The sequence below is a fragment of the Solea solea genome, chromosome 10, assembly GCF_958295425.1.
Source record: "Solea solea chromosome 10, fSolSol10.1, whole genome shotgun sequence".
NCBI classification, from domain to species: Eukaryota; Metazoa; Chordata; class Actinopteri; order Pleuronectiformes; family Soleidae; genus Solea; species Solea solea.
This window is the reverse complement of record NC_081143.1, coordinates 2,310,356-2,325,240: the sequence shown is the minus strand read 5'-3', so window position 1 is coordinate 2,325,240 and position 14,885 is coordinate 2,310,356. Positions and strand designations below refer to the sequence as shown.

The following is a 14,885-nucleotide window of genomic DNA, read 5'->3' as shown; positions in this document are numbered from 1 at the left end:
ACTGTGTGGGCTAAAAAGCTAATTACTTTCCTTCCCTGTGCTATGGCAAATTTTTTCCCAAGTAATTTTCTTGGCATATGTATGGTAAAATCTTTTGGTTGATTGGGCAGAATAAGATTTAATATTCATTCTAGTCGACTCACATTTGTGGGGATTCAGGTGTGCGAATGTCGTTATTTGTCACTATTTGTAGAGAATATAAATGCGACTGGTATTAAGATCCCTATTCAACAAACAACATTAACCTGCTGTTGCCCTGTTTAAAGCTTAACAAATGTGTTATAAAAACGAGAAAACATATAGAAATCTTTCAAAAACGTGTTAAAAACTAAAAATGGTATTGGTATTTATTTGACAAACAACAAACTGAATTCACATTTTTGAGAAGTCAGAAATGAATCAAGCCTAGAATTCAACAATTTAAACTAATTTTTCTGTTCAGGAATGCAAGGAAATAACTGTAATTTGACATCTTAATCGATAAATAATAATGTGCTTTGCTATTTTTTTGTAAAACAGTACATTTGGATAACAATAATAATTATATTTTAGCATTAAAAATACATGGTGTACAATACTGGTGTATTAATCATTACAATGCTGTTAATTTAGGGCAGCTGTGGCTTTGGGTGGTGGTTTAATAAATGTGTCTGCAGGGAGTTCTGTCCTCTCCTCTAGTCACGTAACTGAGGACCAGAGTCCACGTACGTCAATGTTCATCAGTGTTTGTACTTAATATTAATGTAAACTCTCTGGAATTAAATCACCTCACAAACATGAAGAGAAGTGACATTTCTACCATTTAGCAGTTTACCGTCATACTGTACACAAACATAGAGCTGCTTTAGCTACAGCCCCCCCCCCCCAGTTCTTATATTGTTACAGCGTTTGAGGCGGAGTTAATCTCGCTATGGCTCCTGTTCGCCATGGAGCCACATTTTTTAGACACGCCTAAAAAAATCCTGAACAGAAGATCAAAGAGTTTTGATCTGTTTTCATATTTTATGTCAGTTTAATTCTTTGCTCCACTTTATATGTTCTCAGCCATTATTTTCTCACATAATGTGTGAGGACGTGGCTTTTGCTTGACAGCGTCTTTTAGAAGTCAGTCAGAATGAAGACCTCGTGTTGTAATGAGGTTAACTGAGGAAAGAATGCCACTATAGTAGCAGCAACTTGTTTCTAGTGTTTCTCTCTGACTCTGTGGAGCAGAGGGGAGGGAGATTAGGTGTGTGTTTCAGGTGTTGTTGTCTCACTGGGCTTGTGTGTATCCTCAGTAGACTTCAGTTGGGGTCCTAATAATAACTTGAAAGTGCAAAGTCTCAAGCATGGCTCCACATAATTAGCCTTTAGCAGAAATCAAGCTAATTGCATTGCGGTAATTGGGCACCCTTTCCAGTCTTTTTGTCTGTGATGATGCACACACAGATGCACGCTATACTTTCCTACCTTGGCCTTTCATGTTGCTTGTCACTTTGATTTTCAGATGTATCAAAAACCTTATTAATTAGTTGATTTTCTCACTATGTCCTCTTTTCTGTCAGGAAGCAAAGTCTATCACTAGAAAGTAAAAAACAAACAACAGGTTTCTAAAATAAGGATTTCCTGTTATTATTAGAACTGAAACCATTAATCGATTCATTGATTATGAAGCGATTACTAAATTAATCGACAACACTTGATAGTTGGTTCGAAGCTTTTTTCATGATTAAAACAAGATTTCTGAAGCTTCTTAAATGTGAGTATTTTCTTCATTTCTTTGCTCTGGATAACAAAGAAATCATTAAAAGTGAATCATTTTGGTTTGTGGACAAAACAAGACATTTGAGAACATCAGCATTTCCAGGTTTGAAGAACAACGATCAACATTTTTTAAGGTTTTTGATATTTTATGGACCAAACGATTAATCGAGAAAATAATCAATAAATTAATTGATTCTGAAAATAATTGTTAGTTGCAGCTCTAGTTCTTATTATTAGTATTGTTATTATTTGATATCACTTTATTAGCTTTCTTTTTTGATTTGTCCAAAATAAACAAACAGTGGATACTAGAGCTGCAACTAACGATTATTATCATAATCAATTAATCTGTCAATTATTTTCCCAATTAATCGAGTAATCGTTTGGTCCATAAAATATCAGAAAACATTAAAAAATGTTGATCAGTGTTTGTCAAACCTGGAAATGATGATGTTCTCGAATGTCATCAAAATTATCATTTTCCTTGTTATATAGAGCAAATAAATGAAGAAAATATTCACATTTAAGAAGCTAAAACAATCAGAAATCTTGTTTAAATCATGAAAAACGCTTCAAATCGATTAATCTATTATCAAAGTAGTTGACAATTAATAATCGAGTAATCGAGTAATTGTTTCAGCTCTAGTGGATACCAGACTGATACTTGTGGAGATTTAGAAAGATGCTCATTATTTAACTCTTATGTTGGTACTGATTTTGCAGTTTTTATTATTCACTTCACATTTAAAGAATGGATTCAAGAGTTCTATAAAGAAAAGTGTTTTTTTGTGTGTGTGTGTGTGTAACTGTAGAGCTGCCTTAGAAGAGCAGATGGACATGTTGCGAGTCCAGGCAGCAATGGACCGGGCTACGGTGAAGGAACTCCACCTGTGTCTTGCTGATAATCACCAAGGTGAGCTTTTCTTTTTCACTTTCTATTTCAATGGAAATGACTGCTTCTTTCAGCCTAAATTTTATATTACACACGTATTTGCATGTTGCTGTTCTGATGAAAAAAAGCCCTCCGGAAATATAACGTGTAAAAGTGAAACAGCACCTTCCTTACATGGACATGTGTATTGGTGAGCACAATTAATAAGACAACTCCCAGTGGAATAGGACAACTCAATTAAGACTTGATCAACTCCTTGCAAATTGATTGAGAGATCAAGTGATGTTCATCTTGTCTGAATGTATCATTCCCAAAGTTAAAGTGTATTGCTTTAAATCGAATCTGCATCCTTTTGTCAGACACTGACCACTGCAATCGGTGGCCTTAATTAACTTGTTCAATAACAAATCTGTCCTTGATCACTTTAATTTCCTTCACCACCAATGATGGTGTCAGTTGGAGTTGCAAGCTTGTGATTTAAAGGTGGCACTAATTAAAAGAGTGAATCCTTTCCTATTGACAATCTAAAAAAAAAAAGGAAATAAGCTCCTTAGAAATGACTTTCTCACTTTTAAAATCTTGTCAAAGATATGATCTCTAAATAGAAATGTTTCACAAAGGCCTGAGTATCTGCTTTGCTGCATCAATCCGGTAAAAATAAATTTTTGATGAAAGACTAGAATAACACTGTATATGTCTAGATTCACAGAAATGAATGCCTGGTTTTAAATTCTTGATGCCACGGTGATATCTGGCAACTTCTTCACTCAATAAGCTTTTAACAGTGATCTTTCCAGTACGTGGTGTCTGAATGCTCTCTCTCTCTGTGTCGTACCAGCCATAACATGATAATGAAGTGTTGAGTTGAGTGTGTGTGGGACGATAGTTAATTCTGTTGTATCATAATGGCACAGGTTCACATAATAACTCACCTTTTTTCATTACTCACCAAATAGGCACATACTGTATGAAAACATAGATGGATAGTTGGTATATCTATTGGTAAATTATATAAATTGTGATGCAAAACTTTGTAATTATTAGAGCTTATTTTCATAATCAATTCATTTGTCGATTATTTCCGTCGTTTGGTCCATAAAATATCAGAAAAGCTTAAAAAATGTTGATCTTTGTTCGTCAAACCTGGAAATGATGATGATCTCAAATGTCTCGTTTTGTCCACAAACCAAATGATTCACTTTTAATGATTTCTTTGTTATCCAGAGCAAAGAAATGAAGAAAATACTCACGTTTAAGAAGCTTAAACAATCTTGTTTTAATCACGAAAAAAGCTTCAAACCGATTAATCGATTATCAAAATAGATGTCGATTAATTTAGTAATCGATTAATAATTGATTCATCGATTAATTGTTTCAGCTGTAGTTATTATGTATTTTTGTATTTAAAACAATGCTGTAGTAGGAAGTCAACAATATAAACAATAAACGTTAATGGCCACAACGTTTACTTCTGAAAACCTCTGCGACCCGATCAAAGAGATAGTGGGTTGATTGCTCACACTGGAATCACACTAACGAAAGGCAGCAGATGAAAGGACCGGGGCCTTTGTGCTGCAGCCCATGAGGAGACGTGGGAGGGACAGTAATGTATTCTGCAGTGCCAGGACCTCCTCCAACGGTGGGTGACTAGGGAGCCACCGTGTCTTCTTATCAAGATAGTGCTGAGGTGCCAACTCCCAAGCCATCGGCACTGGGGCTTGATAATTGTCTTCCAACCTGGTTATGTACCCAGCGAACACGGCAGCCCTCATGTCTTATTTGGTGCTGTGTTTGATTGACTGTGACATGCTGGAAAGACAAAAGAACAGCCTAATTCACAGTAACAAAATTCCCTGAGCAAGGCGTCAAATGAAAAGCAAAGAAGGTGCAGTGTCTCACAACATAACCCCTCTCTCTTTTTACTCTCCTTCTAAGGCCCCTTTTTCCAACTCACTCTCCAAAAGATCAACTGACCTGAAAAGTCAAGGTCCTGAATTTTTTATGTTTCCAGCCTCATTGTACAAATGATTTTGCCTGTACTGGCATGAATGTTTAACAGGAGCAAATGAAAGGCAGAAAGTTTTATATTATTTTGTGTTGCCCTTTGCATCGAGGTGAGCAGGAAAGATATTCAAACTTCTATGCTATGGTTTATCCCCTCTGTGTCAAACAGCAACGACGAGGCCTACCGGAGTGTGTTTGCACACATGAATACTTTATATGTGTTTCAAATCGCCCAACACTTTGACTCTGCATGCATTTAGTTGTTAACATGAAACCTAAATGACATGTTTGCAGAGGCCACTATTGAAGTTCTCACAATAAAGCAGCATATTAGTGTGCTGAGATGAGCAGTGCAGCCTGGGGCTGTGAGTTCTCAAGGGATTCAAGCACTTCTCTTCATTTGTTTAAGGTCTCTACAGGGAGGTTGCACATTGCATGTACAGATGTGTACGTGCACGCATGTTTTTCTTTTTTGGCTACTGAACAAAATGCCTTTCTGTTAATCAGGAGGAAGAAAATGTTTTAGTTTTTACAAACAGCAGGTGGTTTTTTAGCTGTGAAATAAATTTCAAGACCTGTCACCATTAGTGGTTCTGTGTTCTTTCTGGATCGACTTATAAAAGAAGAAAAAGAAACTGCACCTTTGGATGAAAATTACACATTTCTAATGCTAATTGATTTAATGTACTATCTTTATTATCATTCTATTGAGTGAGCAGCTTGAGTCTGACAAATCGTGTCACAATAATGAGCTTTGTTCCACTTTGCAGAATTGCTTCACAATATGGCAGAGGAACACCGGGTCAAAAGCAGCACTCCGAAAAAGCCTTGTGTTTCTTCAGAGCAAATGGAACAGTCATTTAAAAAGGTACAGCACTATGCCATCACTAAGTGTTCTTTGTCATTGCCAATAAAAGAAACTCGACAGAGCCGTAACGACAGCACAATACCTCTCAGAGAATTTGGTTTTGCTCTATCATGCACAATTTCAAAGTGTTAAGATCCATCATGCATTCATTTCCAAGTCAAGTGTCAACTAGTAACTATTTTTCTTTCTTACAGTTAAAAGCAGTTCTGGGAATAACTACCACTCACAGTGGTGGACTAGAGAAACTTGTCCTAAGTTAGCTGAAATACACTTTCTTTTCTTTTTTTAGTTGTTACTGTTAGTAATTTGCCCATGTTTGTGCACACTTGTTTTTAAAAGCCCTGCTTATATGAATTTAAATGCCCCCCAGTGAATCATCAAGAGTAGAGAAACCCATCTAATTTAGTTTGAAAGGTACCAGGCTTCACCAGCAGGCAGACTGAGAACCAAATAAAAGGGAAAAAGTGCCTGGAGGCACAAACCCAGCAGGCATCAACTGTTCTCTTTAGTAGTCTCCATCAAAGATCTAACAAATAGGCTAAGTGCTCTTGGTTGCTGTCTAGTTAGGGGTGATCAGGGTAAAGAGGTGTCACTCAGATGACCCTAATCTTGCCAGGCTGTGGTGGTGAGTGTTGACCAACTCCTTCACTGGTCCAACCATAGTCCGTAAAGAGGGATGTTACATGTTACCTATGAGCAGGTCAATTTAGGCCTTTCTTATTAAAGTTCTAAAGATCCATTGTGTTTTTATGAGGGTTTATTGGCAGGAACTTCATTTAGTATACTATAATATACTAGCCATTATTATGTTTAAGTATATAATCACTTTGAAATAAAAATTGTTTTGGTTTTTGTAACCATAAGCTTTTTGTACTAGGGCTTAAATTATATATAAAAGACTGCCATGTTTCTACAGCAGCCAGTGTAGTCCTCCATTCGTTATACTGTACTGTCTCACCATAAGATGTCACTAATGCTTACGCAACATGGTAAGTTGCGGCTAAGAATATTGTTTTAAGTGTAGTGTGTTATGTGTATTTGTAGTAAAATTTAAAGGTGCAAAGGAAGAAAAGCCTGAAGTCTCTGGTGAAGTCTCTCATGTCTCTGGTTCTTTCAGATTCAGCAGCTGGAGTGGGGGATTATGTCTCTAAACAAGGAGACGGAGAGGCTGAGGGAGGGGAATGAACAGTTACTGGAGGACAACAAAGACTTGGCCCTCAAATGCCGCAGACTCCAAGCCTCATTGGATTCCCTGCGAACCCAGGAAGCTGTTCGTGGAGAGGCAGCTCAGGCACAGGCTCTGGTCCAAAGGGAGCAACACTGCAATGAAATCATGGCTCTAGAAGCTCAGCTGGCTGCTTTTCAGAAAGAGGCTACCAAACTTCATCAGCAGTTGCTGAAGATGAGACAAGAAGTGGGGATTCTCAGAGCAGCCCGGGACTTCTATAGGAACCGTGTAGCAGGACCAGTGCGGGCAGGTGGGGTTGTAAGTAACATTAGCAGCAAGGTTAAATTCAAAACAACAAGGCTCAGAGGTCCACTACGCCAGAGCAGCCACCGGGCAGTCAACCCCGATCAAGCCATCAGCTGGCAAGGCCGGACCCCCAGTCCCACGAAGGACGAGTGGGAGGACATGAGTATAGACAGGTAATGATACACATACACACACATAGAAGCATGTCTTCCTTTTGCCTCCCACCTCATTATTTTTAGGTGGTAGGAGTGCAGTGGATGGCTCAACTCACTTGTGGGGGGAGGGGGGGGGCACGCTGCATCGAGGGGACAACGTGCATATGCAAAGCGTAAGCAAATGGGTGATTGAATTTCATAGTCTGTCTAGTTGGTATTCAGGAGCCAAAAGAAGAATGAGAGCAAGAATGATAGAGAGAAGGAGAGAGGAGGGGGAAACTACTGTCAGATCCTTTGAAATATCCTGGGATGCCTTGCTTGGAGCTTATTGACTGAAATTTGCATGCAAAATTAGCCACCGCTCCACACAAAGTTGAACCAGTGCCAGAAAAGCCCAGGGATAAGGAGACCGCCAAAGCCTTGATACCTTCCAGTGATGCCATTTTCATGCACTAGTCTTGCTATCTTGAAATTGACAGTTTGGCAGTTTGATTTAATTTACTGGACCTGTGCTTTCACTAGCCCCCCCTTGACAGCACTAAGGATCCCCCTGCAAGTACCAGGCCCCCCACATACTTCCTCTACCCTCAGCCACACACACACATACACACACGCACGAAGCCAATGCCTCCATGTCTCATTTTGTTGGTTATCTTGTGTCACGTCAAGTGTGTGTGCGCTTCACTTTTTTCTTCCAGCCATCCACACACACACACACACACACACACACACTCCTTACCCACCCTCCCCTCTCATCTCCGTGCTTTAATTTAGTTAGATTCATTTTGAATGACCCTACTCGGCTCAGTACCAGATGTCTACAAGCTGTTTAACACCCTCTAAATTAAGAACCATCGACAGTAATTATTTCATGTATGTTTTATGCAAAAAAGCCACTGAGCCAACATTTATTGAGTGATGGTCGGAATGATTTCATTTCAAACACTCAGCTACTGCTGATATTTATTTCCCTTCACTCTCTCTCCCTGTATGGCTCTCTCTATCTGCTCTCTGTTGCCTTTTGCTCTGTCCTACCTAACTTGCCATCCCTTCACCAGCTAATTCATCTGACTCTAATCCCGTGCTTTATCCACATGAGGCTGTTTAACAGGGACTGGGTGCAGCTATGCCCTGCTTTCCTAATGCCGCTCCATGTAGCTAATAAGCAGCAGTCTAATATACACTTTACCTGAGAGGAGGATCTAAGTGGATTTGTAAAGAAAGGGTCTAAACTGAGATGTTGTCTTATTTAAGGCACCTGTCAACTGATTTGTTACTCTAAAGCCTTCTGTGTCTCTTATCTCACAGGGGTCTTCTTCAGCAGTATGCCTGGTAGGCGCTACTGGCAATTGTGTCTCTGCCTAAGAAGCTTTGGCCCTAATGGTGTCAAATAAAGATGTCCGACTCGTTAGGGCTACTGCCAAGTCTTTGTTTCTTTCTACTTCTTTTTCACGCTGCCATTAGCTTGTACTTTTGAGTTTACAGTAGGAAACTGGCCATTCTTGTTGGTCAGGGGGAACCGAACAGTAGGAACATTTAGGTTTATCGGCTATAAGGTTTATGACTTTATTTATTTTATTTATTTTATTTTAGTTTATGGCTATAGTATCAGCCAAAATGAAAGGAAAGATATAAAAGACAGTGGTGAGACCAGCGATGCTGTATGGTCTAGAGACAGTGGCACTGAGGAAAAGACAGGAAGCAGAGCTGGAGGTAGCAGAGATGAAGATGTTGAGGTTCTCTTTGGGAGTGACGAAGATGGATAGGATCAGGAATGAGTCAATCAGAGGTACAGCACATGTTAGATGTTTTGGAGATAAGGTCAGAGAGGCCAGAATGAGATGGTTTGGTCATGTACAGAGGAGGGATAGTGAGTATATTGGTAGAAGGATGCTGGGGTTGGAACTGCCAGGCAGGAGGTCTAGAGGAAGACCAAAGAGAAGGTTTATGGATGTAGTGAAAGAGGACATGAAGTTAGTTGGTGTGAGAGAGGGGGATACAGAGAACAGGGTGAGATGGAGGAGGTTGATACGCTGTGGTGACCCCTGAAGGGAGCAGCCGAAAGGAAAAGAAGAAGGTCATATGGTTTATGGGTTTTCGTCATGCTAGATGACACTACATTACATATGGGTGGCATTTCTAGAACAGCTTCAATGCTGCGTTATGGGGACATATCGTAGACCACCGTTCCAAAAGATTACCCCTTAGTAAATGTTTATGTTGGGTTTAGCCGTGACTCAGGAGGCACGGTGGGTTGTGCATTTATCCCTGTCTGTGGTTCATTCCTCACCTCCTTCTGTCCATTTATCTTTAATTTTCCCACCAATAACCAAGCATCTGCCTTCATTTGTGTCTCCACTCATTTACATTGGAGTTTTTTTCCCTCATTTCTTCTAGCCTGTATATGTACAGTAAAAATGCACACATACACAAATAGACACAATATCCCCAGAAGTATCACCCTAAATGCAAGCACCGCAATCCTAATTACGTTATTTATTTAAGACTTTAATAACTTTAATAGTTGTGGATATAGTTTAAAGTAATTTGCGATGACTGATTGGCTTCATGATGAATACAGTTTTAATCTCCATAATTATTTCAATTAAATATTGATCATGATTTAAACAAGGAAGCATTTTTCAACAAATATACTGTATGTAACCTGGGTCTTAGTGGCGGCGGTTAGTGATCCTAAGTGAGTCCTTGTGCCCCCTCCAAACCAGGTTTAACCCTAACTAGCCCCCAGTCTTGTCAGGTTCCCGTTACATCCCCTCCGTGGTCTTTACCTCTGCTGATTCTCCCAGGCCCCACCTTAATAAACCCGCCAGTGTAAATGTCACTGGCTTCCACCTTCACATCAAAGGTCACTGTCAATAAACCTGTGTGTGTGTGTGTGTGTGTGTGTGTCTTAGGAACCTCTTACCGTGTGTCCATCAGATGCAACTTTGCTTGGCTCCGCTCAGCCGTGCCTCTCGCGCACACACGTCTGTCACACACAGAGGGCTAATGAAGGCCACAGCCACTCTCATACATGTTGATGCATTCACCATCAGCACCCCACACTGCAGCTTTTCACTTAATTTACACCCACATTTACACTTCCAGCTCAGAAATTGGATGGAACATTGATTTTCTGTTGGACGGATTGGGGGCAAAATGCACATATTTTTGCTTGATGTCAACTAAATCAAGCATAAATGGTAAAATGTTATTATTATTATTTTTTTGTTCAAGGGTGGTACTTTTTAGAATAAGTGTTCAACTTCAAGGGCTCCACTTCTGGCCTGTAATAACCATTCTCACCTTTCTCCACAGTGACAGTGGTGAGGAGTATTCAGACAGTCTCAACAGTGTGCCCTCAAGGAAGGCACCTCACAGACAACATGCGAACAGAAAGGTCGGTTTGCCGACATATTTTAATATCTGTTAAATAATCATAAACTGTATCTGCGTAGTGTGAAAACTGAACAAGCATCTGTTGAGAAACTGTAACAAAAAATTATAATTATCATAGCCATAGAAATGGGTTAGAATAATGCTATCACTCCACTAATGTTGACCACTAAATCCATGCATTTTTCTTGTTCCTAATACAGTAATTTAAGCAATCAACACTTAACATCCATGTATATTTTACATCTTTCTACATCACTTACTGAACGGCTTCACAGCAACAGCATCTGTGAAGACATGAGATGAGGATTTTCTTTTTCCCCATTCTAAAGGAAGTGAGCAAGGTAGAAGCTGCAGAGGATGAGAGGATGTACATGTAGCTAGGGAGCTGTCAGCACCCCAAGATCCTCTTTAGTTTCCCTATTCCAGATCTGTTAAATGTGCCCATCAGCTCCTTGGGGATCATTGTCATGACAGCCCCTGGCCCTCACGGTGTGCTATGTCACAAACAAAATGGTTGACTTCCCTTTTCCTTCTGTGCAGGGTGATCAAACCAAGCACTGATCAAATCCTACCTGACCCCTGTGCAAAGGAAACAGGCAGAGAAGGAGGGGGAGGCTTCATTCTTTGATGTTACTACAAACAATTGTGGAGTTTGAAGTTGTCACATGAAGGCACTTACGTGTGCAAATGACTTGACACTCGTGCTCGTCATTTTGTACAATTGAATCATAGCTTACAGTTTGACAGTGATTGAATAAAGGCACCATTTGCGAGCATCTGTCAGAATGAACACGTATGCTGTGAACTACTAAAGCAGACGGTGATTTGTCGTGTTAAGCTGTGCTCACACTGTGATCACAGTGTCATTACGAGCTGCGTCTCAGGAAGCACATGTAAACCGGTTGTGTTACAGTCACCTCTCATAACTGTCTGATGTTTTTTCTTTTTCTTTTTTTTTTTTTAGTCCGTCAAGTGTTCATTGATCACAAATACAAAAGCACCAGAAGCACAATCTCTCAGAACACAACTGGCTCAAGGTAACATACAGTTTTCCTTTTTGTGCAGTGCAAAACTACAACAATATTTGTCTAATCAACTATTAATTGAAGCAGGAAAATGTACATGTTGATAATCTAAGAAAAGAGTATTTCCAGTTGACAAGCTTTTCTTTCTACAATAACTCAACATTTGAGTATAAATGGGAACTGTTAATCATTCAATGTTGTTAAATATATCTCAGTTTTCACTTGTGCATACACAAAGACACTTTCACATATGCCTGTTAAATCCCAGCAGTAGCTTCTAAACAAGGAGTTCTCCTGTGCTCTTGCCACAACTCAGAGGTGCCTGCATGTTCTTCCTTCTGTTAGACGATAAACAGCAGGAGCCCTGGGAGCGAGGGGCGAAAGGAGAGAAAAGGAGGTGGAGGAAGAGGATGCTGATGAAGGCCCAGCGTTGCTCCTCCGCCTCTCTGCAGCAGCGTGTTGAGTCCCTACAGCGTCACGTTGAAATACTGCAAAGTGTCAGGAAAGACGCTGTGCTTTCAGCCAAAGAGCTGCGAAGGGCCAACGAGAAGATCACAGCACAGCTCAGCTCCCTCACAGAGAAACTCAGTAGCAGCAAACAGCTCACTCAGGTAACTGACTGAAAGCTCATTCTAACTGCTCAGAAGTTTCATCTTTGTCTTTCTTTTTGTTTTTGCAGCAGAAGCAGGTTTTTTTGCCTTTATTGTGCCTAATAAGTGCCAGCCAGGCAGGACTACTTCTGCCCATACAGGTCTGCACTATGGAGCAGAAGAGAGGAGAACCTCTGGTTTTCTCTTGGACTATTGTCTCATCCTGTTGAATGTTTTAGTAAGCCAATTCTTCACAACATTCTGTGTCACTAGGAGTTTCATTTCATCAAATGCGTGCACTTGTGTGCACCTTCAACTACAATGTGACTGAGTCCAGTGCCATACACCCACTGAGTTATTTAGCACCTGCCTCCAGGTAGGAAACTCTTAGACTTGGTATAGATTATAAATAAAACACCAAGCACTTTGCCCCTAAACAGTATCTTTCCTGTCAGGGCCTCTCCGTACACACACACACACACACACACACACATACGCATAGATGTGTAAACATACACAACCCGACACCAAGACAGACACAGTCGTTAATCTGACAGGCAGGAGACTTCTTCTGGGGGTTTCAGACATGGCAGCAGCCAGGGAAGGAGCACTGGACACCTGATTAGGTGCATGTGTCTGTATATTTACTATGTGAAAACATACCAATACAGTACTTGTACACACAGGTCAGAGTGCAGCCCTCATAGTGTTGCTGCCGAGGAAGTGGCCCTCCTGCTCCTACCCAGGTTTGTGAGTGTTGAGGCCCAGTGAGACCTTAGACTCAGACTCAGACACAGACACAGCAGTCGAGGCACACGTACACATACACAGCACAGCCGGTTCTGTGAATGAGTGGACAGAGAGGGAATTATTGTCTTCCTGTTTGTTTCCTCTTTCCTTGTGCAGTATTAATGCCACTCCTCCAGAGAAAGTTGCAGCCAACTGACTGGCCAAAGCCAGGTCTTGTTGCCCTCTCTGGAAAGGGCAAGAGGTGATGGACTTTGGGCTTGTTCCAGTCAGTCCTGCCCAACTCTCTAACTAAAACTCCCTGCTTGTTATTGGCTTAGGACAGCCTCCACAGGGGCCATCATGTGAAAGATAGCATGGCAGTTTCACAGAAACTTGTTTGTGTTGCTGTGTCTCCTGATCCTCTGGCCCTTATGTCCTCCAATTGCTGCTTCATTCCTTGCCTTATTTCTTTATTCCCTTCTCTTTTTTCTTTTTTTACTAGGGGTGGCTCTATACTACTTTTTCACTTTGACACTGATATCACAGCCTTTAGTATCTCCTGATTCAGATACCATATCTACCCCTTTTAAACAACTCAACTGCCTGCTGATGTATTAATTCCCCACACAGTCATAAATAGCCATTTCAAAAACATAATGCTCCAACTGTGTAAACAAATATTTTATTCCCATAAAGGCAGAAATAGTTAGCGCACGACATCACTCAGTTAAAATGGCGCAGTTTCTTTCTCTATTTTTAAGTCAATTTATTAATTTTTATTCTTAGAAACAAAATTACACTCAGCTATTTTTGCTTCATTCCTTTATGTTAAAATGAGTCCAAACTGCTGACATGATTACTGCAGCAGAGCAGATGTTTGGTCACATGATGGTGGTGTACATCCCTCTTTACATAGCACAACTACATGATATTTAGGGTTTATAGATCGTATCAGACGATTTTGTGATTTTGACTGGAATTTCAATATTGCACCAGCTCATGCCTAATTCATACTTGATTCCCTAATGTTCCTTTTTTATTTTCTTACTCCTTGTGTTATTTCACAGTTTGGATTGTGAGTGTACAAATGTCTTAATTACTGCATTTATTGGGCGTCATAGAATGTTATACATTAGAGGACAGGATACTGTACATGTAGAACTATTTTCCCTTTGTAACATACACACACACACACATATATCTATCAATGTGTCATAATGAGAGGCTTGCACAGGTCGAGTGACAGGTGAAGCTTCCCCGCCCAGTCCTACCAAATATTTCGTTTTCGCTAAAATTCGCTAGACCATTTGGTTGCCCACATTATCTGGCCATTCATTATCATTATTTTCCCATTTGCTTTACTTTCCAGTGCATTGTGACATTGTCGTTTCAGATATTTAAGTGTGTTTAAATGTGCTGCCTCGCTCTAACATCTAAGACCTGGGGTTATCACATGTTTAGGGAGTGCAACAGACATCACCGTCTGAACTGGAAAAGCTTCAGTCTATTTACATGTTAATGACAGCTGCACCACATATCACAAGTATTAGAGTAACAGTAATTGTCATACATGGCAACGTTCATGCGAAAACACTTTTCAAGACAAAATGATACAAAGTTAAAAATGAATGAATGAGGGGTAACAATTAAGGAACCAAGCGAAGGTTAAAACTCAGCTAAATGTCTAGCCAGAGACATATTGCTTGGACATAAAATGTCATTAAAGTTTTCTTATAGACATTTCAGTCGATCCAGCAAAAAATTGAATTACAGCATTCTAAATGGGTGGTAATAAAAATATGAATGAGCATCTCAGCATCTTTATGAGATGAAACGATCTGAGGGATGTTTTGATGAGCTTGTTTGAAGTAAAAAAAACTCACCAATGCAACTGGTGTGTTTTTTGATCCGCAGCAAATATTTGTGTTCAGATCGAAAACAAGCTTCAGATCCTATCTGCAGTCCTACAAGATGCAGAAATGTATGGGAATTTGCATTATTGAACT

At 40.1% G+C, this 14,885-nt stretch overlaps 1 protein-coding gene across 1 annotated transcript in view; it reads left to right on the top strand.

The window, feature by feature from the left end:
• cntln (centlein, centrosomal protein) overlaps positions 1-14,885 on the top strand; it is a 78,314-nt gene that overhangs the window by 39,125 nt on the left and 24,304 nt on the right. The window contains exons 14-19 of the mRNA XM_058641777.1: positions 2,556-2,656; positions 5,410-5,507; positions 6,625-7,154; positions 10,455-10,536; positions 11,500-11,572; positions 11,906-12,171. Of these exons, the coding sequence (XP_058497760.1) occupies positions 2,556-2,656; positions 5,410-5,507; positions 6,625-7,154; positions 10,455-10,536; positions 11,500-11,572; positions 11,906-12,171 (1,150 nt within the window). The remainder of the gene's footprint in view (positions 1-2,555; positions 2,657-5,409; positions 5,508-6,624; positions 7,155-10,454; positions 10,537-11,499; positions 11,573-11,905; positions 12,172-14,885) is intronic.